A 27,148-nucleotide genomic window follows, 5' to 3' on the forward strand; every position below is an offset into this window, starting at 1 on the left:
TTTCGTATCGAAGCTGATGTTTTGGCAAAGAACTCTTGAGCGAAACGAATTAAGCCAATTTCCTAGCCTCAAGTTAGAAACCCCGACCAAAGAAGACATACTTGCATACTGCCAGCATTTGGAGATGTTTCATTCAGAAATGTGTACAAGGTTTGAGGATATGTTATCCTTGGACATACCTGATTGGATTCTTGGCCCTTTCAACAGTTGTCTTTCTGAAGGTGATATCAGCCCGAACCTGGAAGAAGAGCTGATCGAGCTTGTTGCAAACGAAGAACTGAAGCCCAAGTTCAAACTGGGCTACCAAGCATTTTGGCTTCGAAATGAAATTCGCCAGCTCTATCCTAGATTGTGGTGCATCACAGAAAAGTTGTTTGTAGCCTTTCCTTCTTCTTACACGGTTGAGAGAGGGTTTAGTGCGGTAAATAATCTTGCCACGAAGTAAAGAAATAGGTTAGAAATTGAAAAGCGAGTAGATCTTGGAATTTTTCTAACAAAAATGGCTCCTGACATCAACAAATTGATTGAAACTCATCAAATCCATCCCTCACATTAATTGGACATAGGTATTCATGTTGTTTAATTAATTAGATATAAAAATTCATGTAGTTTTAATTTTAATTTTTCTTTAATTCGTTTCATTGATTGTTATTCATTTTTAGGCCTATTATTTGCACATTTTTAATGTACATAATTATACCTATTGTAAATAAACATGATGTACTTATTAAGAGAAAAATGTCCGTAAAATCCTCATTTCTCAACTTATAGGTATGTATGTGTTAGTACTTTTAAGATTTGTGCGTTTTCTGAAATCAGGTGGGCGAAAAATTATAAATCTCGAAAGTGGGCGATGGTCAGAAAAAGTTTGGGAAACCCTGCATTAAACTGTAAGGTGACCCCTTAAAACAAAGTGAATAGCGGTGCGTCCGTATGTTGTTGTGAGGTACACAGACTACTGCGGTCTTTGAGCACGTTATACGTAAACCAGCACATACCATGAGACATCTTAACCTGGTTCAAGTCGCAAGGGCCGTCACTTTGATCCAGGATGGGTGAACTTTTCGTCGTGTTGCTGTGGATCTCAATGTCTCTCCGTCAGTTATTCAACGCTTGTAGAATCGCTACAATGAGACAGGCCTGTTCACAAAGAGGGCTGGACAAGGTCGTGGACGCATGACAACCCCACAGGATGACCTATATCTGACCATCTGTGCGTTGTGGCGTCGTTCAGCAACTGCCAGAGAACTGCAACAAGACCACAAGAGGGTCACTGGGGTTACGGTGTCTGACCAGACAGTAACGAACAGGTTAAGAGAAGTGTCCTTATGACCCAGACGTCCTGTTCGAGTGCCCGATTTAACGCAGCAACATCGCGCAGCTCGCCTTCTGTTTGCCCGTACCCACGTCAACTGGCAACTTCGCCAATGGAGACCTGTGTTGTTCACAGACGAGTTCAGATTTCCCCTGACACAGCGTGATGGACGTCAACTTGTATGGAGACGCCGTGGTGAGCAGTACATACCAAATGTTGTCCATGAAGGCGACCGATTCGGACAAGGTTCTGTGATGGTGTGGGGTGGCATCAGTATTGATGGCCTTACGGGTCTTGTCGTCGTCCGTGGTAATCTTACCGCTGCGGGATACATCGAGCAGATACTGCTACAGCATGTGTTGGTTGCTGCATACGGTGTTGGCCCTGAATTCGTACTCATACACGACAATGCCAGGGCTCATGTAGCGCGCATCACCAGAGCTGTCTTGCGAGAACTGGACATTCAAGAGATGGAATGGCCAGCAGTGAGTCCCGACCTTAATCCCATCGAGCATGTATGGGATAGGCCTGACAGAAGTGTTCGTGGGTGTCCTGTTACACCACAGACTCTCCAAGACTTCGAACAGGCTCTCATTGAAGAATGAGACCTGATATCGCAATGTGACCTCCGTCGACTCATACGGAGCATGACACGTAGGTGCTAAGCTGTGATAAATGCTCGTGGAGATATACACCATACTGAAGCTCTCCGGCTGTGATAAAAATCCACCCTGGAGGACTGTTATCACCTTGTTTTCACCCCTATTTGGACATTTTCGTTTGTGTTCTGAAAATGAACGCGAATCCATCGATGTCCTTTTGTATACTTCAATGGTAAAGAATAAAGGTTTAGTTGGCAATATACCTGGGTGTGAGGTATTGTTTTGTGGGGCATTGCATACGTTCAAAGACATGTTCCCTTAATTTTTTTGAACTGTGTGTTTTACTGATTCCTTGCATAGGCCTATATTTTCTCTAGTTTGCTGATTGGCTGGTTTTCTTGTTGGCTCTCACCTTTTTACTTCCACTTGTGCGTATCAACAGACGGCCCCGCTGTGTAGGCGTAGCGTGCCTGTGTCTTACTCGCAGGCCTCGGGTACGATTCGCAACGAGGTCAGAGATTTTTACCTGGAACCGAGCGCTGGTTCGAGGTCCACTCAGCCTACGTGATTGAAATTGAGGAGCTATCTGACTGTGAGCTGGGGGCCTCGGTCTAGAAAGCCACGAATAACCGCCGAGAAGATTCGCCGTGCTGACCACACGACACCTGATAATCTGCAGGCCTTCGGGCTGAGCAATGGTCGTTTGGTAGACTATGGCCCTTCGGGACTGTTTCGCCATGGTACTGTTTGTGCGTATCAACATCCTTTCTCGTAATATTCATAATTAACTCTGGCTTATAGGCCTACTTAACAGGTTAGCTCAGTATATTGCGGCATGGCCATTTAGGCAGCTGTTATAGCTCTGTATTCGGAAGAGAGTGGGTTCGAATCTCTATCAACTATCCTCGAAATAGTTTTCCGTGATTTTCCATTCTCAACTCCAGGCAAAATACCGGGACGGTACCTTCAATCAATCAATCAATCAATCAATCAATCAATCAATCAATCAATCAATCAATCAATCAATCAATCAATCAATCAATCAATCAATCAATACTGATCTGCATTTAGGGCAGTCGCCCAGGTGGCAGATTCCCTATCTGTTGTTTTCCTAGCCTTTTCCTAAATGATTTCAAAGAAATTGGAAATTTATTGAACGTCTCCCTTGGTAAGTTATTCCAATCCCTAACTCACCTTCCCATAAATGAATATTTGGCCCAGTTTGTCCTCTTGAATTCCAACTTCATCTTCATATTGTGATCTTTCCTACTTGTATAAACGCCACTCAAACTTATTCGTCTACTAATGTCATTCCACGCCACCTCTCCTCTGACAGCTCGGAACATACCGCTTAGTCGAGCAGCTCTTCTTCTTTCTCTCAATTCTTCCCAACCCTAACTTTGTAACATTTTTGTAACGCTACTCTTTTGTCGGAAATCACCCGAAACAAATCGAGCTGCTTTTCTTCCTCAAGGCTACGCCGCTTCCTTCCAATTCCTAATTACACCTGCACCCACAGACAACACCCAACATAGCGGTACACGTAGCTCACCCCCACGGGGTGTACCGGGAGTAACCATGTACAGAACTAGAGAACCGACCATGTCCTCGGGCACTCCCGGCACTAAAAGCCATACTCTAATAAATAAAATAAAACAATCAAAGGTATATACAGCACATTCTGTACGAGAATCAAACTGCAAATAAAAAGTATCGAGTTATGAGAGAGAAGCAGCTATTCAGAAAGGAGTGAGGAATTATTGTAATCTGTTCATATTAGGAAAGAATGGGCATGAAAGCAATACTCTGAGATATGCGGATGATATTCTCTGTGAGTCTGCAGAATATCTGGAGTAATTGCTGAGAGGTATGGACACAGTCCTTTAGGAGGAGGACAAGTTGAAACTGAATAAATCTATAACAAAAGTAACAGAATGTAGACCAATGAGGACTAGTACTGAAGACATTTAAGTCGAAAAGGAATGTGGTTACTTGGGCTGAAGAGCAAGGTATTTGATCAAAAGTTGGTTCGAACCCCACTATCGGCAGCGGTCTCCGTGGTTTCTTGTTTTCACATCAGGCAAATCACAGTCTAAGGACAGGAAACCAATACTCTTAAGATTTGCGGATGATATTTTATTTGAGTCTGCAGATCTGGAGAAATTGCGGAATGGTATGGACCCAGTCTTTTAAGAGGAGGGCAGGTTGAAACTTAATACGTCTATACCTTAATTAAGGCTACGGTCCTTTCCTATTCCATCATCACAAAAAAAAGAGTTCAAGTAGCGTTAAACCACTAGCAAGAAATCGAGGAGAATAGACAAATTTCAAATGTGGTGTTACAGAAGAATGCTGAATCATAATAGGCACTGAAACTGAGAAATTTGACCTTGTGAACTTTGACTAGTAGAAGAGGTTTGTCCCGCATGAGTTCTTTCACGTGCCTGTACATCTACCAAGACGAAACTGTTGTATTTGAGCACCTTCAAATACTACTAACTCTGTTGTTTGGTGTTTGAACCCGTCAAATTTAGCTCAGGAGGCCAGCGCTTCTACCGCCTGAGCCCGGCATTGAGGGAAGTGTATGGCGGTAAGAGGGCATGGATGTATTAAATAGATTAGAATGTGCGTTTAGGAAAATGCTTTTATGTCCGCAATTGTAGGCATGATTTAAGCTCTTGGGCTTGTTGTTTTGTTGACACGGCAAAAGCCCAAAAGCTTATATTATGTCTAGATGTCTAGATCAATAGTTACGTTCAGATGAAATGTCGTATGGCTTTTAGTGCCGGGATATCCCAGGACGGGTTCGGCTCGCCAGGTGCAGGTCTTTCTATTTGACTCCCGTGGGCGACCTGTGCGTCGTGATTAGGATGAAATTATGATGAAGACGACACATACACCCAGCCCCTGTGCCATTGGAATTAACCAATTAAGGTTAAAATCCCCGACACGGCCGGGAATCGAACCCGGGACCCTCCGAACCGAAGGCCAGTACGCTGACCATTCAGCCAACGAGTCGGACTACGTTCAGATGAAGAGTAGAGAAGCATGGCGCGTTAAACCAGGCCCAATACTACCCAAATAACATCCTGCACATTAACGACAGCCGAACAGTACAGCGACAATAGAGCAATTCATTTGTAAATTTATAAAATAACGTCGCAAGTTAGCCGTACGGTTAGGGTCACGTAGCTGTGAGCTTGCATTCGGGAGATTATGGGTTCGAATCCCAATGCCAGCAGCCCTGAAGATGGTCTTCGGTGGTTTCCCATTTTCATACCAGGCAATTGCTCGGACAATACCTTAAATAAGGCCATGACCGCTACCTACCCTTTACCATTCTTGCATCGCCGAGAACCTTCAGTGTGAAGTGCGACGTTAAACCAATAGCAGTAAATAAATAAAAATAAACTGTCGTCCGCCTCTGTGGTGTAGTGGTTAGTGTGATTAGTTGCCACCCCCGGAGCTACGGATTCCATTCCCTGCTCTCCCACTGAATTTGAAAAGTGGTACGAGGACTGGAACGGGGTCCACTCAGATTCAGGAGGTCAACTGAGTAGAGAGGATTCGATTCCCGCTTCAGCCATCCTGGAAGTGGTTTTCCGTGTTTTACCACATCTTATCCAGGGAAATACCGGGGGCGACGGCCGCTTCCTTCCCTCTTTCTTGCTTATCCTTTCCAATTTGTCCATACCCCACTAGGCCCCTGTTCAGCATAGCATTTGAGGCCGCCTGGCTGTTACTGGTTTTCCTGCCCACTTGTATCCCCGAGCAAATGTCTCACGCTCCAGGACACTGCCCCTGAAAGGCGTAGAGGTGAGATCCCTCGCTGAGTCCGGGGTGAGAAACCAACCCTGGGCGGTATAAAAAAAAAAAAGTCGACTTCAACTGTGAACTCGCCGCGTAGTTCTTCTTGATCGTTGATACCCTGATCATAGCCATGAGGGCTCCAGTTGTAGGTGGAATCCAAACTACGGGACGTGACTTTTCATTCAGCCATTCCACATGCATTGGCCAGGATTCGAACCGAGACCATCTTGGTGGGAAACCACTGACCATGCATGCAACTCGTCTATCACGCCGCTAGTCTGCAAGTTTTGAAAAGTGAGCCAAACTGGTAACGAGATACTCATCGGACCGGCACGGCCTGTCACCTGCACTCGGGAGACAGGTGGATTCGTATTCCCCGTCGGCCGTCCTCGAATTGTTCTTCTTGGTTTTTCATTTCAAGTGTCTATTATTATTATTATTATTATTATTATTATTATTATTATTATTATTATTATTATTATTATTATTATTATTATTATTATTAAAGGTTTTTTCTTTTCAGTCAAAGGGAAATTATTTTTTAAGTTGATGGTATGTGCTGCATTTTATTACACTCAGTTATCTCTGATCTGCATTTAGGGCCGTGGCCCAGGTGGCAGATACCCTATCAGTTGTTCACCTAGTCTTTTCTTAAACAAGTTCAAAGAAATGTTAAAGAACGACTGTTCGTGAGTTGTACGTCCGAAAAGCCTCGTCAAGGCCTTGTTTATCAGTTCTGTCCAAAGATCAAGGTTCGTTCATAAGAGATCCTACGTTGATGTAACAGGTAGTTGATTTGCACCTGCATTTGATGTTTGTCCTCCAGATGTTCTTAGAAGTGGTCTCCAAATATCACGTGAATGATAACAGGCAACTTTATTTACGTGTTCACTGCCGTAAGACAATTCACAATTTGAGATAAGCTGACAAACAGAAGACGCTATTCTTATTTTTCTTCTTGGTTTTCTCCCCCATTTCCTAGGGTCGGCACTTCGTGTACATTCGGCCCAGTTTTACGGCTGGATGGTCTACCTGACGCCAAACTTATGTGAAGGGATTTTTTTTTACAATCTGCTTTACGTCGCACCGACACAGGTAGGTCTTGTGGCGACGATGGGATAGGAAAGGGCTAGGAGTGGGACGAAAGCGACCATGGCCTTAATTAAGGTACAGCCCCAGTGTTTGCCTGGTGTGAAAATGGGGAAACAACGGAAAGCCATCTTGGGGGCTGCCGATAGTGGGGTTCGAACCCACTGTCTCCCGAATGCAAGCTCACAGCTGAGCGCCCCTAACCGCACGGCCAACTCGCCCGGTGTGAAGGGATGTGATCACTACTGAGTGTTTCTGTGGTGGTTAGTAGTGTGGTGTGTTGTGTGTAGATGAAAATATGTATTGAAACGAACACAAATACCCAGTCCCCGAGTCAGATGAATTAGCCATACGAAGTTAAAATTCCCGACCAGGCCGGAAATCTGAACCGAAGACCAGTACGCTAAACATTCACCATGGGGGCCAGACAAGCAGAAGACGCTATTACCTGCAAATGTTAACACCTCTGGAATTGATCGTGTACAGTCCCTCATATCCATAAAATTCCAGCACTGCCAGGCACAACGGTAACCCTTACTCAACATTTCCTGTACATGTGCTGTGCAACGAACCAGGCTACTGAACGTAATGTTATGAATAAAACTCCATCTCTTTCATTACTCTTATTTATATCAGGATGATCCAATAAATGCACACACACATACACATATATATGACGGCCTCAGTTTCTGGAAGCGAGCTGGAAGCCAGCTGAGTTAACGAGGACCCTTGTTTAGTACGGAGAGGTTGCCAAACTTCTTTCTTCCACACTCTCTTCGGTCTTTACCATTTCTTTGTGTGGAATGCAGTAGAAGATTTGGCAACTCCGGCTACAGTAAACGTAGTAAATCCTGTACGCCATTAATATACACCGGGCTGCCGCTGCAGAGTAGTGGTGTGAGACGAGGTCGTCATGTTTTGTCCCCAAGTACACACACACACACACACACACACACACACACACACACACACACACACACACACACACACACACACACACACACACACACACACACACACACACACAATTATATCTACTTTACGAGTTAACAACTGCAGTGTTTCCAACTCATAAACACAAAAAGTAGTTAAACTGTATTAAAATATAGCTAAAAATTGCTGAAATTACCGACTAAAATAGCTTAAAAAAAGGCTAGATGAACTCATCGAGCTCCGACAATTGTTCTCTAGCGAGTAGAGCACATGTTCTGACACAAACAATGGCATTTTTCCCTCTTCTCGCGTGGTGTCCGGAAAAGTGCGAACACGGAAATTTGCGAACACATCATTAAAGCGGAAATTTGCGCACACTAGGGATTATTACTACGTGACCTGGATTTCCCAAGTCTTGGTAAATATTTCGTTGCCGGAAATTTGCGAACACTATCTTCAAAAAAGGAAACAAAACATGTAATATAAGCAACCCCTGTAAATAAAACAATCTTTACCGGGCGAGTTGGCCGTGCGGTTAGGGGCGCGCAGCTGTGAGCTCGCATCTGGGAGATAGTGGGTTCGAACCCCACTGTCGGCAGCCCTGAAAATGGTTTTCCGTGGTTTCCCATCTTCACACCAGGAAAATGCTGGGGTTGTACCTTAATTAAGGCCACGTCCGCTTCCTTCCCACTCCCAGGCCGTTCCTGTCCCATCGTCGCCATAAGACCTATCCGTGTCGGTGCGACGTAAAGCAAATTGAAAAAAAAATCTTTAATCCATACAACTTATTGAAACTGATTTCCATCACACTTTACACAGGCTTTGGACCGTCAATATGATAATTATCATCTTACCATCTTGGCGTGTTTAAAATCAGCCTTCATAGGCTTCGTAATTTTTTCATACATTTGCCGTTTAAAATCGGCTTTTATAGGCTTCGTCATTTTTACATACGTATATATTTACACTATATACAGTATTTACATGTGAGTTACCGTAATTTTTTCCAATTTCTGAATATGAGAAATGACTTTTAAGTAGGACCTAATATCTCTTGTCTCTTCATATACTTTAATGTTTTCTCAATCCTGTCGTCCAGATTCAAGTATTTCCTCTTTCTCTTCTTCCCTTCAAGATGCATTTCTACCTCATGTACATGCAATTTGTGTGTTCCACTTTCTTCTTCAAACATTCCACCAGCATGATGACTCTGGGGTGGGGGTTTCCAACGATGGTATTTAATTTGTTATGCCATCCTTCTACAGCATTCGTGGTTCTATGTCTCTTACCGTAGCAACTCCACATTTCGATGGGGAACTCTTCATTTTGTAGCCATGTATCCAGAAAGTCGAAAAACTCGAAGAGTTTCTGGTTGTCGGGAGCTTCCGCATGAATCTGGAGCATCCGTCCTCTAAGTCCTCCGGTTTCAAAAATGCCAGTGCCGCACACATGGTGACGTGAAGCCTTAATTCTTCATTCTGACGGTATTCCTCTTGTAGACCCAGACTTTGAATTTTTCTCCATAAGCCTTTCTTCATATGGAAGTGACACCCACTCATTTGAGTTGAGGGAAAAACTTGATGTAGAGCCGATAATGTAGCTGCCTCAAATTCGACATTGATTTTACTGGGACACCACTGTGGAACACTTCCTTAATAAGAGGAACAGGCGAATGTAGGTTTCTTTCTTCTTATTAGGGAGCAGGGCAAATACCACAGGGAACACATTTATTTCGTTCGGCCGGCCTCCTAGGTCTGCGTGAACAGTGCAGACTTCTGCAAACTGTTTGCTGCAGCACCTAAATGTACCATCCATAAATAATGTATAGATGTTTTTAAACTTTCCTTTCCTTTGTCTCCACTGAAAACTAGTGTTCTTTCTTCTAGTCCGTCATCTACAAGAAGAAAACTGCTCCCATCGGTCATTTTCAAGATTTCTTCGTTGAGAATAATGTCACCACGTTCTTTTGGCTCTTGTTGATTTCCACGCTCGTTACTTCGCTGATTTCGCAAGGTCCTCTTCAACGATTCTGCGTGGGGCATTTTTGTCACAAAGTCATAACCTGAAACGACCATATTGATTAGTTATAAAATCTTAATTATATTATTAGAGTACCATATATATTAAAACATCTAAATATATTGTCTCATTCTAATTTTTCTTATTTCTAACCTTACGATGCATTTTTCAAATAAATCATAGTAACCAATTTTGTAGAACTTATTACATGGCATGGTATGGGATGTTGCAAACACAATGTTAAAATCGGAAAGCTGATCCAGGGTTGATGGGATTCTCGGGATAGTGTTCGCAGATTTCCGGCAACAAAATATTTACCAAGACCTGGGAAACCCTAGTCAAGTAGTAATAATCCCTAGTGTGCGCAAATTTCCGCTTTAATGATGTGTTCGCAAATTTCCGTGTTCGCAGATTTCCGGCAACAAAATATTTACCAAGACCTGGGAAACCCTAGTCAAGTAGTAATAATCCCTAGTGTGCGCAAATTTCCGCTTTAATGATGTGTTCGCAAATTTCCGTGTTCGCACTTCTCCGGCATCCTTCTCGCGTACGCCTAAAGAACTTGTAGAGTGGAAGTCTATTGCTCGCTGACGCTGACAAGTGAAGCGAACGGCCGCTCTTTTATGTTTATCGCGTTGTGCATGTGATCATAAATCAAACAAATTTTATTTTATTTCATACTTACAGTATTTGCAATATGCTTTACTTTTATCACTAGAAACAGGTTGAAGGCACCCTTTAAATTCCGCCCAAGATTTCCACTCTTTTCTATACTGTTGTGTATGTTCTTAGGAGGCATTTTCACTATTTATTAAAACTTCACTAATTCAAAAGTTGTCCCAGTCTTAATATGAGACTCTCAGCCAACCAGGAAGCTCACCGATGGAAGTCAAGAATTTACCAAGTGATAGACTGGTTGGTGGCCTGTAATGATGCAATGTAGTCCTGTTATGGGTAGGGACCTTCGTTTTTAGTGTTTTGCGATAACACCGACTTTAAAAAATATTCCGTAAAATACTTGGGAAACAGTTACCTTTACATAACGTTGCTAACAATTCGAAAATTGGACAGATTTATTTCGAGATATAAAACGAAATGAGACAATAATGCGAATATGTCAACTTTATAAATTTTATATGCGTAAGTGTTTAGGTACAGTGAACTTCAAGAACAAACCAATCAAATTACGAGGTGGAAAAATAAATATTGTGAAAGTTCTGATTAGTTTACTTGACAGTCATCCTGAGTGTAGTGGCAGAACTCTCCAATCATTGTGGTAACCATGTGCTAATGTTGACTGTGATCGTTTATCTTCTTGCTACTCAGGAGTTTTGAGCGACTTGCGTTGCAACAGGAAAGTGACAATGTTCTCCCTTGACAGTTAGAAAAAAAAAAGTATTTTTCTTTCATATTGTGTCTTCGTCACCGGACGAATTGGCCGTGCGGTTAGGGGCGCGCGGCTGTGAGCTTGCATCCGGGATATAGTGGGTTCGAATCCCACTGTCGGCAGCCTTGAAGATGTTTTTCCGTGGTTTTCCATTTTCACACCAGGCAAATGGTACCTTAATTAAAGCCACGGCCGCTTCCTTCCAACTCCTAGGCCTTTCCTATCCCATCGTCGCCATAAGACCTATCTGTGTCGATGCGATGTAAAGCCACTTGCAAAAAAATGTCTTCTTCAGTGATAATTGAATGATTAAAATGTGCGTGTGTCTTTAAATAAAACTACATTTTGTTCTTCAATAATTTATTTACATGAAAACGTACCATTAAAATCCCAAAATATGATAATAACATGATTAAAAATACGCGAAATTCTAAAAAAAAAAAAAAACGTGAAATTCTTCAAAATTTCAACAACAAAATATAACTAAAAATGCAGGTCCCTAGTTATGGGTGATGTAATTAATAACCGTTGCACCATTTCGTCAAAGGTCATCTATAAGTTGAACATGCAGTACGACTCGTGCGCCATTCGCCGTGAATATTTGTAAAAATCAATTAATTACTAATGAAAAGCATTTTTTTTTTTTGCTAGGGCTTTACGTCGCACCGACACAGATAGGTCTTATGGCGACGATGGGATAGGAAAGGCCTAGGAGTTGGAAGGAAGCGGCCGTGGCCTTAATTAAGGTACAGCCCCAGCATTTGCCTGGTGTGAAAATGGGAAACCACGGAAAACCATCTTCAGGGCTGCCGATAGTGGGATTCGAACCTACTATCTCCCGGATGCAAGCTCACAGCCGCGCGCCTCTACGCGCACGGCCAACTCGCCCGGTAATGAAAAGCATTAAAAAGGAGATAGACAAATTAGCTCTTGTAACGATAATCTTTTTCTTAATCTGGTTACCCTCCAGGGTTGGTTTATCCCTCGGACTGAGCGAGGGATCCCACCTCTACCGCATAAGGGGCAGTGTCCTGGGGCTTCAGACTCTGGGTCGGGAGATACAACTGGGGAGGATGACCAGTACCTCGCCCAGGCGGCCTCACCTGCTATGCTGAACAGGGGCCTTGTGGGGGGATGGACAAGGAAGTGGGAAGGAAGCGGCCGTGGCCTTAAGTTAAGTACCATCCCGGCATTTGCCTGGAGGAGAAGTGGGAAACTACGGAAAACCACTTCCAGGATAGTTGAGGTGGGAATCGAACCCACCTCTACTCAGTTGACCTCCCGAGGCTGAATGGACCCCGTTCCAGCCCTCGTACCACTTTTCAAATTCCGTGGCAGAGCCGGGAATCGAACCGGGGCCTCCGGAGAGGGCAGCTAATCACACTAACCACTACACCACAGAGGCGGGTAACGATAATTCATAGCTAAAATATAGCTAATAGCTAAACTCAAAATTTTAGAGCAAAATACTTTTCAGAATAGCTAGAACTAGCCATAAATGGTTAAATTGGCAGCACTGTTTACAAGTGTGCACACGAACTCCCTAGGTGTCGCTAGTGGAGCAAAAAATGAATAATCTTTGATTTAATTATTTTTCTTGCTAATCAGCTAGAGTGGTGTAAACTTTAAACAACTAAGGTAAAACAATTAAAATGTTTACCTCAGAGAATTCGCGAGCAAGGACATCCCTAAGATTGAAATGTGGCAATAGCTACAGTAATCGTACAGCTTCAAAATTCGGGAGATAGTGGGTCCGAACCCCACTGTCGGCAGCCCTGAAGATGGTTTTCCGTGGTTTCCCATTTTCACACCAGGCAAATGCTGGGGCTGTACCTTACTTAAGGCCACGGACACTTCCTTCCCACACCTAGCCCTTTCCTCTCCTATCGTCGCCATAAGACCTATATGTGTCGGTACGACGTAAAACAAATCGTAAAAAAAATCGTACAGCTTCGCATAAGACTACCGGCACCTACGTAAAACAGTCACAACACTTAACATTTTGACTGATCCAAATGCATTTTAAAATATTTATAAATACATTTTCTTAATATTTTCTGAGAATAATATACTACTTTTGGAATGAAAAACCATTATATTTGAAAGAAGGAAATTGTGCATTAAAGGTTAAGGAACAATATATTCATATTATTAATAGGGCAAGGGAATACTTTAGCGGCACGCGTTTAGGTGTGGTTTTCTGGGAAACCGTGCATCTTAGGGTCCTAAAAGCTAGTTTTCGGAGTTCTGTAGGGACACCTTCGAGTGTTGTTCACATTACGAAGATTTTAAAACTGAGATTTTTACAATTCTCCTGGGACATATTTTGCACATGAGCCTGAAATCATCAAAATTTCAAAGGGCCGAAATACTGAAATGGAGGTGAGGTGATATATGCTCATTCTGTTTTTCCGAAATGAATCAGTTTCTGAGAGTAACTCTATTCATATTAGAAAGCTCTCCATCGTGGTCATTTCTCTATCTCTAGGAAGTGCTCTGAAGTCAAGTCGTGTAGAAAGATCTGATAAGGTCTCGTTACGATTTTTAAAAAAGAAGGGAAGTCATGCTCGTGTTGTCCCAAAACTCACGAATTTCAAAACTCACGAGTCTCAAAACTCACGAATTCCAGGAAGAGGATTAGTAAGAACAAGCTTCTCTACCTGAGCCAGTCTCAAAACTCACTAGCAGGGCCAGTTCTTCTTTGAATGGATAAATGTCCACCCTATTAGTGATAGAATAATGGAATACTTTTAATAGTCAAATAACTTCCATCCGATTATTTAAATAATTGAATGGATAATCAAATCAAATAATCGAATGAGTTTCAAATATCATTCAGTTATATCGCGCAGAATAATCGGATGCGTCATGAATATTTTTCTTTTTGGTTTAAATGTGTCTGGTAGATAACCGATTGAAGTAAGCGAATAGATGAACGCTTACGACGAATAGAAATACGCCTTTTTCCAAATTAATCTCCAAATGTTTAAACTAAATGAGTGAATTAACTGTCTTGATCTCTAATATCTCTAAATAAAATTCCTTATTCAAGTAAATGCCGCCTTCTGGCCGCATAATGGAACTAAGCCCCAGTACTACCAACTGACAGTTTCTTTTAACTAGCAGCGGGTAATATACTGTACCTACTTTAAATGGTTAGCATGCTGGTCTTTGGTCCAAGGGGTCCAGGGGGTCCCGGGTTCGGTTTCCGGTCGGGTGGGAGACTTTAACTTTCATTAGTTAATTCCTGTGGCTCGGGGACTGGGCGTTCGTGCCGTCTTCAGCATTAGACTCCATCCTCACAGACGTGCAGGTCGCCTGTACGGCGTCAACTTTAAAGACCTGCACCAGATTTCTCCGGAGGCCACATGTCATTATTATAAATTTACGTGAAAAGGAAAAAATGCATTGTATTAACTTTAAGACAACTGCAAAATATTTTTAAAATAATGATTATAATACACATCAGCCTCTTTCATTCACTAACCATTATTTTTCCCCCGTGGGTTGGGGTGGCAGAATAACATTCACAGTATCCCCTGCCTGTCGTAATAAGCGACTAAAAAGGGGCACCGAGGGCTCTTAAATGATCTAAGAAAAGGATAGATAAACAACTGATAGGCAATCTGCTACCTGGGTGACTGTCCTAAGTCGGTGGAAAAACATGGGTTGAAGGGAAGCGTGAGTCGCCGCGCACCTCATCCCTCCTGCAGTTATCGCAAGCACCTGCTGTCCGGATTCGTGAATTTTGAGACTCATTAGAATGTTTACCTTAGCTACCAGTTTGTAGTCGTGAGTTTCGATACTATTTGTTACTAATTATAGCCCGTGAGTTTTGAGACGTAACCATCATGCTCGTATTGACAACTAATGATGCGGGGTCAATGTCTTTATCAGCAATGAAAGGTTATCTGTTGAAATAGTCAATTGCAGTAAGTCATGTTTGTCGCTCCACTGAGATATCAATTATTCTTCTTCTTTTCTTCATGGGGCCTCTAAACATTAGTTCCTAATTAGCGTCGACCTCTAAGATCTTTTGCTACCGTGTTTTTCCTTCATTCCCACCTAGATACACTGACTGACAGAGCAAATGCAACACCAAGAAGGAGTGGTCAGAACTTTATGCCAATTGCAGGGTAGACTGACGTCACTGAGGTTTGCTCATGATGTGAAATGCGCCGCTGTGCTGCGCACGTAGCGAACGATAAATGGGACACGGCGTTGGCGAATGGCCCACTTCAGCAGATATCTTGGATTCTGGAGGTCAAATGGACTGTATCGCGATTGACATGTCTAAAGCATTTCATAGGGTGGATCATGGGAGACTACTGGCAAAAATGAGTGCAATTGGACTAGACAAAAGAGTGACTGAATGGGTTGCTATATTTCTAGAAAATAGATCTCAGAGAGTTAGAGTAGGTGAAGCTTTGTCTGACCCTGTAATAGTTGAGAGGGGAGTTCCTCAGGGCAGTGTTATCGGACCTTTATGTTTTCTTATATATATAAATGATATGAGTAAAGGAGTGGAATCGGAGGTAAGGCTTTTTGCGGATGATGTTATTCTCTATAGAGTGATAAATAAGTTACAAGATTGTGAGCAACTGCAACGTGACCTCGAAAATGTTGTGAGATGGACAGCAGGCAATGGTATGTTGATAAACGGGGCTAAAAGTCAGGTTGTGAGTTTCACAAATAGGAAAAGTCCTCTCAGTTTTAATTACTGCGTTGATGGGGTGAAAGTTCCTTTTGGGGATCATTGTAAGTACCTAGGTGTTAATATAAGGAAAGATCTTCACTGGGGTAATCACATAAATGGGATTGTAAATAAAGGGTACCGATCTCTACACATGGTTATGAGGGTGTTTAGGGGTTGTAGTAAGGATGTAAAGGAGAGTGCATATAAGTCTCTGGTAAGACCCCAACTAGAGTATGGTTCCAGTGTATCGGACCCTCACCAGGATTACCTGATTCAAGAACTGGAAAAAATCCAAAGAAAAGCAGCTCGATTTGTTCTGGGTGATTTCCGACAAAAGAGTAGCGTTACAAAAATGTTGCAATGTTTGGGTTGGGAAGAATTGAGAGAAAGAAGAAGAGCTGCTCGACTAAGTGGTATGTTCCGAGCTGTCAGCGGAGAGATGGCGTGGAGTGGCATTGGTAGACGAATAGGTTTGAATGGCGTTTATAAAAGTAGGAAAGATCACGATATGAAGATAAAGTTGGAATTCAAGAGGACAAACTGGGGCAAATATTCATTTATAGGAAGGGGAGTTAGGGATTGGAATAACTTACCAAGGGAGATGTTCAATAAATTTCCAATTTCTTTGAAATCATTTCGGAAAAGGCTAGGAAAGCAACAGATAGGGAATCTGCCACCTGGGCGACTGCCCTAAATGCAGATCAGTATTGATTGATTGATTGATTGTACCGTGATTTCTTAGCCGACAGTCATTGTAGAACGTGTTGTCGTGTGCCACAGGACACGTGTATAGCTAAGAATGCCAGGCCGCCGTCAACGGAGGCATTTCCAGCAGACAGACGACTTTACGAGGGGTATGGTGATCGGGCTGAGAAGGGCAGGTTGGTCGCTTCGTCAAATCGCAGCCGATACCCATAGGGATGTGTCCACGGTGCAGCGCCTGTGGCGAAGATGGTTGGCGCAGGGACATGTGGCACGTGCGAGGGGTCCAGGCGCAGCCCGAGTGACGTCAGCACGCGAGGATCGGCGCATCCGCCGCCAAGCGGTGGCAGCCCCGCACGCCACGTCAACCGCCATTCTTCAGCATGTGCAAGACACCCTGGCTGTTCCAATATCGACCAGAACAATTTCCCGTCGATTGGTTGAAGGAGGCCTGCACTCCCGGCGTCCGCTCAGAAGACTACCATTGACTCCACAGCATAGACGTGCACGCCTGGCATGGTGCCGGGCTAGAGCGACTTGGATGAGGGAATGGCGGAACGTCGTGTTCTCCGATGAGTCATGCTTCTGTTCTGTCAGTGATAGTCACCGCAGACGAGTGTGGCGTCGGCGTGGAGAAAGGTCAAATCCGGCAGTAACTGTGGAGCGCCCTACCGCTAGACAACGCGGCATCATGGTTTGGGGGCGCTATTGCGTATGATTCCACGTCACCTCTAGTGCGTATTCAAGGCACGTTAAATGCCCACCGCTACGTGCAGCATGTGCTGCGGCCGGTGGCACTCCCGTACCTTCAGGGGCTGCCCAATGCTCTGTTTCAGCTGGATAATGCCCGCCCACACACTGCTCGCATCTCCCAACAGGCTCTACGAGGTGTACAGATGCTTCCGTGGCCAGCGTACTCTCTGGATCTCTCACCAATCGAACACGTGTGGGATCTCATTGGACGCCGTTTGCAAACTCTGCCCCAGCCTCGTACGGACGACCAACTGTGGCAAATGGTTGACAGAGAATGGAGAACCATCCCTCAGGACACCATCCGCACTCTTATTGACTCTGTACCTCGACGTGTTTCTGCGTGCATCGCCGCTCGCGGTGGTCCTACATCCTACTGAGTCGATGCCGTGCGCATTGTGTAACCTGCATATCGGTTTGAAATAAACATCAATTATTCGTCCGTGCCGTCTCTGTTTTTTCCCCAACTTTCATCCCTTTCGAACCACTCCTCCTTGGTGTTGCATTTGCTCTGTCAGTCAGTGTATATCTGCTCCCTTCACAAAGCTGCAGGTTGTTCTTATTGGATCTTCTTGGATTTTTTTTCTCTCTCTTCACCTGGTAGTCCTAGAGTGGAGAGTCTGATGCTACCCAGCGCCTCACATTCGAAAAGTATGTGTTCAGCTGATTCCTCTGCTTCATTGCATTTCCTACATATGCTGTCTCCTATTACTCCAATTCTATGTAGGTGGTTTTTCAGGTGGCAGTGTCCTGTCAACAGTCCTACTACCCATCTTATATTTTCTCTGTTGAGTTCCAACAGTTCTTTAGTATGCTTCTTCTTTGGTCCTTTTATCAGTTCCTTTGCAAGCCTGCATTCTGGAGTGTTTTTCCAGTTCTCCATTTGTTTCTTTTGTACCCGTTTTCCTATGTAGTGTCGGGCTTGTCCATAGGAAATCCCGCGTACAGGTTCTGGGCCTACAAAATGTGTTTCTGCCCCTTTTCTGACCAGTTTATCCGCCTTTTCATTTCCTTCTATGGTGTCGTATGGTTTGCGCCGAGTAAAAGTTGCGCCGTGTTAAATCAGTAAAACTTGCGCCGTGGTCATTAATCATTCTAGGAACTAGAGGTCTTGTTTGGGAATTCCACTGGGAAGTTTCGTGTTTCAGAATGTGACAGTGTCCACTCCGTACTTCAAATATTATTTCTGATTTCTTCATATTTATATCAGCATCACAGTTTGAAACAATTTCATTTGTCATTTATAAATCTTTTATACCCAGGGGGATGCGACAGGCCTCGCCACGGCACACAATTTCCTTTCTTTGGCAGTAGCTATGGTTCATTCTTGAGCCCTATCACTTCATAAGGGGTGCATGTCGGGGAAACGTAGGGTGAGACAGGTTTTTTTCTTTCTGTTTTCACTGGTCATTCTTTATTCAACAAATTCGCTACATATCATTTACGATCCATTAATCTTTGTCCGCAAAGCACGTCAGATCTCGCATTCGGCAGTATTTTCTTCCTTTAGCGGTATTTCATTCTTCATTCATTCTATTCCTGACCCTGTCAGTTAGCTACAAACATGCTGTGGATATTCTTCATAAGACTGAATGACTGATTCCATGTTTCCACACTTGATGTGTAAATTAAGTCAAACTACGTAGTTATACACATTTCACCCACTGATATAAATACGATGCAGGTTTTCGAAATGTGCAAGAAACCAACATTGATAGAGTGAATATCGAGCTCGATAGCTGCAGTCGCTTATGTGCGGCCAGTATCCAGTATTCGGGAGATAGTAGGTTCGAACCCCACTGTCGGCAGCCCTGAAAATGGTTTTCCGTGGTTTCCCATTTTCACACCAGGCAAATGCTGGGGCTGTACCTTAATTAAGGCCACGGCCGCTTCCTTCCCACTCCTAGCTCTTTCCTGTCCTATCGTCGTCGTAAGACCTATCTGTGTCGCTGCGACGTAAAACAACTAGCAAAAAAAAAGATAGAGTGAATAATATTTTTTATATATTAATTTCAAAATCTCAGTACTACAGATATTCACAGACATTCCTTGAACTTGGAAATAACTCCCTGCTGTGCAGCGCAGGTGGCAGATGCTTAAGACAGCTGTCAAACCACTTCTACTCTCGGCGGGGAATCTCCACGGCGCAAATTTTATTCGGCGCAACTTTTACTCGGCGCAACTCATACAGAACCCCTTCTATACCTGCATGCCCTGGTACCCATATTATGTTGTCAATGTTGTACTTCGAGAGCTTCAGGAGAAGACAATTCTGGTTATTATCTGGACTGCCTCTAGTGCCTTAATGGCCGCTTGGCTGTCCGTAAAAATGAAAATGTTCTTATTCCTATAGTTCATTTTCAGATTTTTCTTCAAGACATGTTGTGATAGCTATCATTTCAGTTTGAAGGACTGTAGTGAGTCTGCCCAGGCTCATCTGGATTGATCTCTCAGGTCTTCCCCCGTTGATCCCTTCTTCTGTGCAATCCACAGTCTTTGAGCCATCAGTCCACCACACTATATATTCCTTTTCAGTATTCCATTTGTTGATATCCCAGTCTTTTTTTTTATTATCTGGGTCTCAAACGGTTTTTCAAAGTTGCACCTTGGTATATGATCAGAAAGCATGTGTAGAACTTCCTCTGTTATTACTCTGTTAATTTTACAGTGTCCTAGATTGGGTCTTTGTGCATTCCAGCACTCTGATTGTGCTAATCTATATGAACTCATTCTAGCCTGTCCTTTTATGAAATTACATAGTGATGGGAGGTCTAGTAAAGTATTCAAGGCTTCTGTCGGCGTAGTTCTCATAGCCCCAGTCATGGCTATGCATGCCATTCCCTGTAGGCTATCCAATCTACTACTGACTTTTCCTTGACTTACTTTCTGCCACCAGATGATTGCAGCATAGGCCACCAACGGTCTAATGATAATTGTGTATATCCACAGTACCATTGATGGTCTTAGGCCCCGTGTCTTCCCAACGGCTCTTTTACATGCATACAGCAAGTTTTTGGCCCGGGTTATGTTCCTTTCTATATGTGGATTCCAGGTTAGATTTCCATCTAACAATACACCTAGGTGCAGTGCCTGTTCTTCCATATATATCTTTCCCAAAGAGCTTCAGTGATCTCTTTCCCTCTAATTTTCTCCTTCTTGTAGAAGGGACCAGAGTTACCTTGTTCTTCCCGACAACAGTTCTCCACAAGGTTGAGTGATCTTTGCATGAGGTCCTGGATAACACTCATCACCTTACCTCGTACCACAATCACTAGGCCATCTGCGTATCCTTGTGTATAGAAACCCTGTTCGTTGAGCATAGCCATGATTTTGTTCACCACGAGGTTCCACAGAAGAGGCGAAAGAACTCATCCCTGAGCACAGCCTCGGGTGGCCCTAAGCGTCAGCGTTTCTTCAAACAGGGTTGCTTTTATCTTCCTTCCGTCTAACATGGATTTAATCCATTGGACGACGGTTTTACTCACCTTGCTCTTTTCCAATGCTTTGATCATAGATTCATAGGTTGTATTGCCAAAGGCTCCTTCTATATCTAGAAATGTCACCAGTGCAATTTCTTTATATTCTAGGCTTTCCTCTAGTTTACAAACCAACTGGTGGAGTGCTACTTCAGTGGATCTGCCAGGTCTATATGCAAACTGATTTTCATGTAACGTTGAGTTCATTTGCACCGTTCTTCTGATATATTTATCCAGAATTTTTTCCATTGCTTTCAGCATGAAGGAGGTTAAACATAATGGTCTGTATGCTTTGGCTTGGGCATAGTTTGCCCTTCCAGGTTTAGGTCTGCTTCAGGAAAGTAACACGCCATTAGCATCTCCAGCGTGTCCTTCAACGCCTGAGTAAGCGAACCATATGGTTTCTCCAGTGTCTCCACCTGATTTAGCTTTAGCTTCAGACCATGATTTCGGCACGTACCCTAAAGCTAGACTAGCTCTAAAGAGGTCCGTCAGGGCATTGACGAGCATCTCCCGTCCTTTGTGTAGGAGTATCGGAAGTATCTCATCTGGCCACGGAGCCTTTATAGGGTGAAATATGTCAATTGCCCATTTTACATGGTTGTGTTTTATTATTATGTTGGCACAGTTCCAGTCTGCTCTTCGAGCTCCGGTCTCTGTTCCAACCGTTTCTTCTTCTGTCATCTCCTCAGCTTCAGGAAAGTAACACGCCATTAGCATCTCCAGCGTGTCCTTCAACTCCTGAGTAAGCAAACCATCTGGTTTCTCCAGTGTCTCCACCTGATTCATATGGGTTGCTTTAAGAAACTTCTGGAGCCTTGCTGTTTCAGTGTGTGATTCCATTTTCTCACAGAACAGTCTGCAAGATTTTCTTTTTGTTTTCCGTATCTCTAGGTTATACTCAGTGAGTTTCCTATGATATACGTCCCACATTCCATTTCTAGATGATATTCTATACAACATCCTAGCCTCATCTTTCATTTTGGCTAGTTTTTTGTTCCACCACATTACTTTTTTATGTTTTTCTTTTCTTTGAGAGGACATTTGTCATGGAATAAGTCTATAATGGCCTCTTCTAATAGTTCCACTGCCTCATCCAATTATTTCTGTCCTCTCACGTTAGTTGGAATTTTTTGTACACCCTTTCCTAGAACTTCTCTGTAACTATCCCAGTTGGTTCTTTTTGGGTCTCTGTATACCTCAATCCCACATAGTCTCGCATCTATTGCAAATTGGATGTGCTGGTGGTCTGTAAATGATGCTTCCTCCAGCACCTTCCAGTCTTTAATAAAGTTTGCAATATGCGTAGTCCTTAGTGTAATGTCTATTACCTCCCTACGATTTTTATTTATAAGTGTAGGATTTTTCCTAGGTTTAGTCTTGTCAACTCAGTTCCAATAATAAACTCTAGTAAAGACTCACCTCTTGCATTGCAGTTCGTGCTGCCCCATGCCGTGTGGTGTGAATTTTCATCTGCTCCAAGGACTAGGTGTTCGCCTTTCCTCTTTGCGTTGCAAATTAGGTTCTCAACTTCTTATGATGGGAGCAGATTAGTTGAGTCATATGGGAGGTATGCAGAGCCTATGGTTATTTCTCTGGGACGTCCAAAGTTTCAAGTTTTATCTTGGCAAGTCCTTTGAACAATGTTTCTGTAACAGAAGGCATTTTAGTTGAGATATCAGTTACTGCACTGGTGTACTCTGTACACATTTACGATAACTCATAATGACTATTCGTAAGTATCAGAACTCAGCCATATGCTTGTTATCTTTAGGTTTTGTGATACAGAAAATATGCAGGGTGACTTACTTTGAACTCCTAAGAAGCAAATAGGGCTAATTTTATCTTCTGCATGTGAGGACTGAAAGAGTAGTCATTTGTAATCCTTCTTTGTCATTGACTTGGATCAAATATTATGATCACATGTTTAGAAATGGAACTGGAAAGTACGGCTAGTGATACTCGTGCACTCAGATACTGGGTTATCCGAACATTACCCGAGGCATTTATTTAGTACTGATAAGAAACGAGTACCCACCTTACCGGGATACCCTTCACTCAAAGGCTGATTCCCACTCTCCGGGTACTCGTTCGTACCAGTTTTACAATCTGTAATATTATGATAATGAGGATGAGGATTTTTTTCTTATTAATTTAAAATTAACAGAGTTCAGTTTGTTCCGGAATCAATTGAACGCAACATAATGGGTGAAACATATAGATAACGTGTAAATATCGATGTAAAATTATGGGGAATATGTGCGTCTTCCGCACCGCAACCCCCCCATCCCCTTGCAATAAATGATTCCGAATAATTGTACTTTAGTTACATAGACTTTATAATCTTTGAGATAAATTCCACAGGAAAAATGGCCTACACTTAATTAAACCTGAAGGCCACATATCAGGCATTTTTATGAACAAAAATAAAGCACAACGGACCAATATTTAAACCTTCTAACCAGTGGACGAATTTGTCAAAATGTTGAGTTGACTATTTCGAAATAGACTCTAAACAGACCAAAATTGTTTGTTTGTTCGTCCAACCCTTCCCCCGTTTCTCTACGGGATCGGGTAAAGGTGAGATGAATTTGTAGTGGCGGGTTTTTATGACCGGATGCCCTTCATGGCGTCAACCTCATCAGAGTAAATGAGAGGACATGAATGACGTGATATATGACAGTGACAGTAGGAAGGGAGAGGATGAAACCCGCTGCAGGCACATAGCCTACCCCTGTCGAATAGCACCAAGGGGTCTGTTCAAGTCTTAACGTCCCCATCCGACGGACGAACCACTAAACACCGCCATATGCCCTCACTCCATATGAGCACCGCGAAGAGGTTTGGAAATAAATCCATGCTTTTGACACGCTATCTAGTAGTTATAAATTGTATACCAAAACCTCCCCTACCCTGCCGGCCAACATTCTGATGGTGAAAATGTTTTCGACCGACGGGACTCGAACCGGCTAACCACGGTGTCGGACCGTTTAGACTTCAACTCCTTAACGACCATGGCCACCAGAATTATTTTTTTATAAAAAATATACGTATATTTTTAAATAACAAATAAGAAGAAGAAATGAAAATGAAAACCTACCACCTGTTTTCCATTCATTGACCGGGTCAGGGATGTGATGAATGAAGCAGATATAGGCTATTAGTACGATGGGGTCGCCACTCCCAAAGTGTTTAATGACTGATAGATGCTATGAAATATGAATGGAGAGTGTTGCTGGAATGAAAGATGACAGGGAAAACCGGAGTACCCGGAGAAAAACCTGTCCCGCCTCCGTATTGTCCAGCACAAATCTCACATGGAGTGACCGAGATTTGAACCACGGTTTCCAGAGGTGAGAGGCCGACGCGCTGCCGCATGGGCCACGGAGGCAATAAGAAGAAATGTGGCCCTCAATTTAGGCTTTTAGAAAAGCTCGGTTTCTATGAATGAAAAAATGAAACGCAAGCAAATTAGCGTTCTCTGGGCACGTTAAGCGAATGAACGGTGGTGGAACAGAGAAGCAATCTCGGAGGAAGGAAGGGCATCAAACGTATTGCCGGCAATACACACAAGCTATTACCATCGGGTGCGACTGATAGATTACTAGGTGTAACGGGTAAACAGGTACCCGGGTTTTAGGATTCCCGTACCCCATGTAACGGGTAAACGGTTATTTTCGCTGCGAGTAATCCCCGTAACAGGTACCGGGATATTCGGATACTCTGGTCTTGTCAGCACCTTACTGAGAATTATAATTGCAGTATTTAACCCTTAAATGGGCATTATTGCGTATATGAAAAAGATAATTTACTTTCTTGCTATGCATTCTCTTAGGCTCTCGAGTATCATTATGTCTGATTTACAAATTGCAAAAGTGTGCATTTATTTCTACCTTGCAGATTGATTGCTTATGTTCGTTGTCAAGACGATACTATTGTTGAATATGGACGATTGTGAAGTTATATGGAGTGCTGCAAAATTGTGCGTTATCAAATATATGTCTATTTTTTAAGCAGTAAGCATTTTGTTCGATATTTAAAATGTCTGCACTGATGACATATACTTAAATAGTGAAGGCAAAAGAAATTGAATATTTAATGGTCCAAGCCCAGTAACGTTCTCCCTTTCTGCGCAAAGTAAGAGCCTCAATATGACTGCATTAGAAACAATGATGAAACTAGAGATGTATTTACTCTCAAGTAATTTCACTTTGACTGGACTTTGCTGTTTCTATCACACGTTTACACGTTTATCACAGTTGTTTATTTGATTTCTTTTTCTTTTCCTTCATTCATATAGGTGAACTTCGCCATGCCATGGATCTCTCACCACCAAGAATAATTTTTTGCTCAGAATACTCCGAGAGTTCGATTGCAGAAGTATTAGAGAACTATCATGCAAAAGTAGAAGTGATTGTAATGGGAGAGTCTACTCAGTATCAGCGTCATATTTTGATGAAGGAATTGTGTGACCTTAGTCAGAAGAATATACGTTTCCAGCCGTATGTGGCACCAAACCCTAAGGAAGATGTTGCACTTGTTTTAAATTCCAGTGGTACCACCGGGCTACCAAAAGGTGTTATGCTAACTCATCACAACGTGCTGAACAGCATTGCCGTACTTGAGTAAGTATATCTATATTTTCAACTTCATCTTCCAAGTCATTCGGTTAATAATCCACCTCACACCAAATATCGTAGCAGCCTGATTTTACTATCATCTTTACGAATTGAAGATCGCTTCCATATGCACCTCTATGCTATAGTGTGTTAAGCTACTCTTATAGTTAGTAGTGTTAGGATAATGCATACAATATGTACAGCGTGTATCAGAACTACACCGACAACAAATCAGAGATGCTCTTTGTGTTATATTAAGAACGATAGCGCGGAGAAAATGTTTCTTTTTTGAGAAAATGAGGTTATTTTGTTACTTCCGGTCGTGCGTTTCAAATTGAAGAACTCGTCGTTTCTACGCTAGAGCACAAGTCGCTGCCGTGCTTCTGGGAAGAGAAGGGGAGAGAGGTGACGTGGGGTGTATGATGGAGACAGAGATAATGCTCTGCGCATATGCACAAGTTTCCTCGTTCGACTCGCACATGATTGTCCTTGTTTCTTACAGGTATTATCCACAGTTCCTTTAATAAACAGCCGTAACTGCACACACAGTAATTAAAACACCCGTGTCAGTCAAGGAATGCACTTTCTCCTCTCGTCTGTTGGTCGCAGTAACCTTCCTTATTATTTAAAATGCTCGAAGATGCAACGCTGCCGCCCCACGATTGTGTATTCCTTCACTCACAACATTGTAAATGGAATTAAATATTGAACGAAGGAAACAATAGCCGTGCGCGTAGAGGCGTGCGGCTGTGAGCTTGAATCCGGGAGATAGTAGGTTCGAATCCCACTATCGGCAGCCCTGAATATGGTTTTCCGTGGTTTCCCATTTTCACACCAGGCAAATGCTGGGGCTGTACCTTAATTAAGGCCACGGCCGATTCCTTCCAACTCCTCGGCCTTTCCTATCCCATCGTCGCCATAAGACCTATTGTGTCGGTGCGACGTAAAACCCCTAGCAAAAAAAAAGGAAACAATATGCCCAATTGGTTGATTAGATTAGATGTTCAATATGCCCCCCTCCTACTTCGATGTACAGTTCTAAACTCTGTAGTACTGACATTTGGACACTGTTCAGGATGTGTGATGTGTCACGAACGACCTGGAAAGCTGCCTGTATTCTTGGCACAAGTTCATCTTCTCTTTCTACGAGGTTCACATAGCAGCCAATTTGTGCAGAACAAACTGTACACTGCCTACTGGGACTGCGAGGTGACTATGCGAAACGAACGAGAAACTTCTGTCTCCCACTTTCCACTTCCCCTCCCTTCCCTTCCCTCTCTTGACGCACAACAACAGGCAGGGCGTGGCTCTCTGGCATAGCAAATACGGCATGTTCATCAGTTTGAATCACGCGCCAATCAGATTGTACGATCGTTCGTAACATAACACGAAGAGCATCCCTGATTCTTTTGTCGATATAGATCTGATATGTCTACCTCTGTAGTATAGTGGTTAGTGTGATTAGCTGCCAACCCTGGAGGCCCGCATTCGATTCCCGGCTCTGCCACGAAATTTGAAAAGTGGTACGAGGGCTGGAACGGGGTCCATTCAGCCTCGGCAAGTTAACTGAGTAGAGAGAGAAGGGCGTTTCGATTCCCACCACAGCCATCCTCGAAGTGGTTTTCCGTGGTTTCCCACTTCTCCGCCAGGCAAATGCCAACATGGTACCTAACTTGAGGCCACGCCCGCTTCCTTCCCTCTTCCTTATCTATCCCTTCCGATCTTCCCATTCCCGCACAAGGCCCCTGTT

At 43.2% G+C, this 27,148-nt stretch overlaps 1 protein-coding gene across 1 annotated transcript in view; it reads left to right on the top strand.

The window, feature by feature from the left end:
* LOC136863925 (luciferin 4-monooxygenase) overlaps window positions 1-27,148 on the top strand; it is a 255,863-nt gene that overhangs the window by 128,078 nt on the left and 100,637 nt on the right. Inside the window, exon 3 of the mRNA XM_067140354.2 lies at window positions 25,080-25,404. Within this exon, the coding sequence (XP_066996455.1) occupies window positions 25,080-25,404 (325 nt within the window). The remainder of the gene's footprint in view (window positions 1-25,079; window positions 25,405-27,148) is intronic.

Source organism: Anabrus simplex, chromosome 2 (assembly GCF_040414725.1).
Source record: "Anabrus simplex isolate iqAnaSimp1 chromosome 2, ASM4041472v1, whole genome shotgun sequence".
NCBI lineage: Eukaryota > Metazoa > Arthropoda > Insecta > Orthoptera > Tettigoniidae > Anabrus > Anabrus simplex.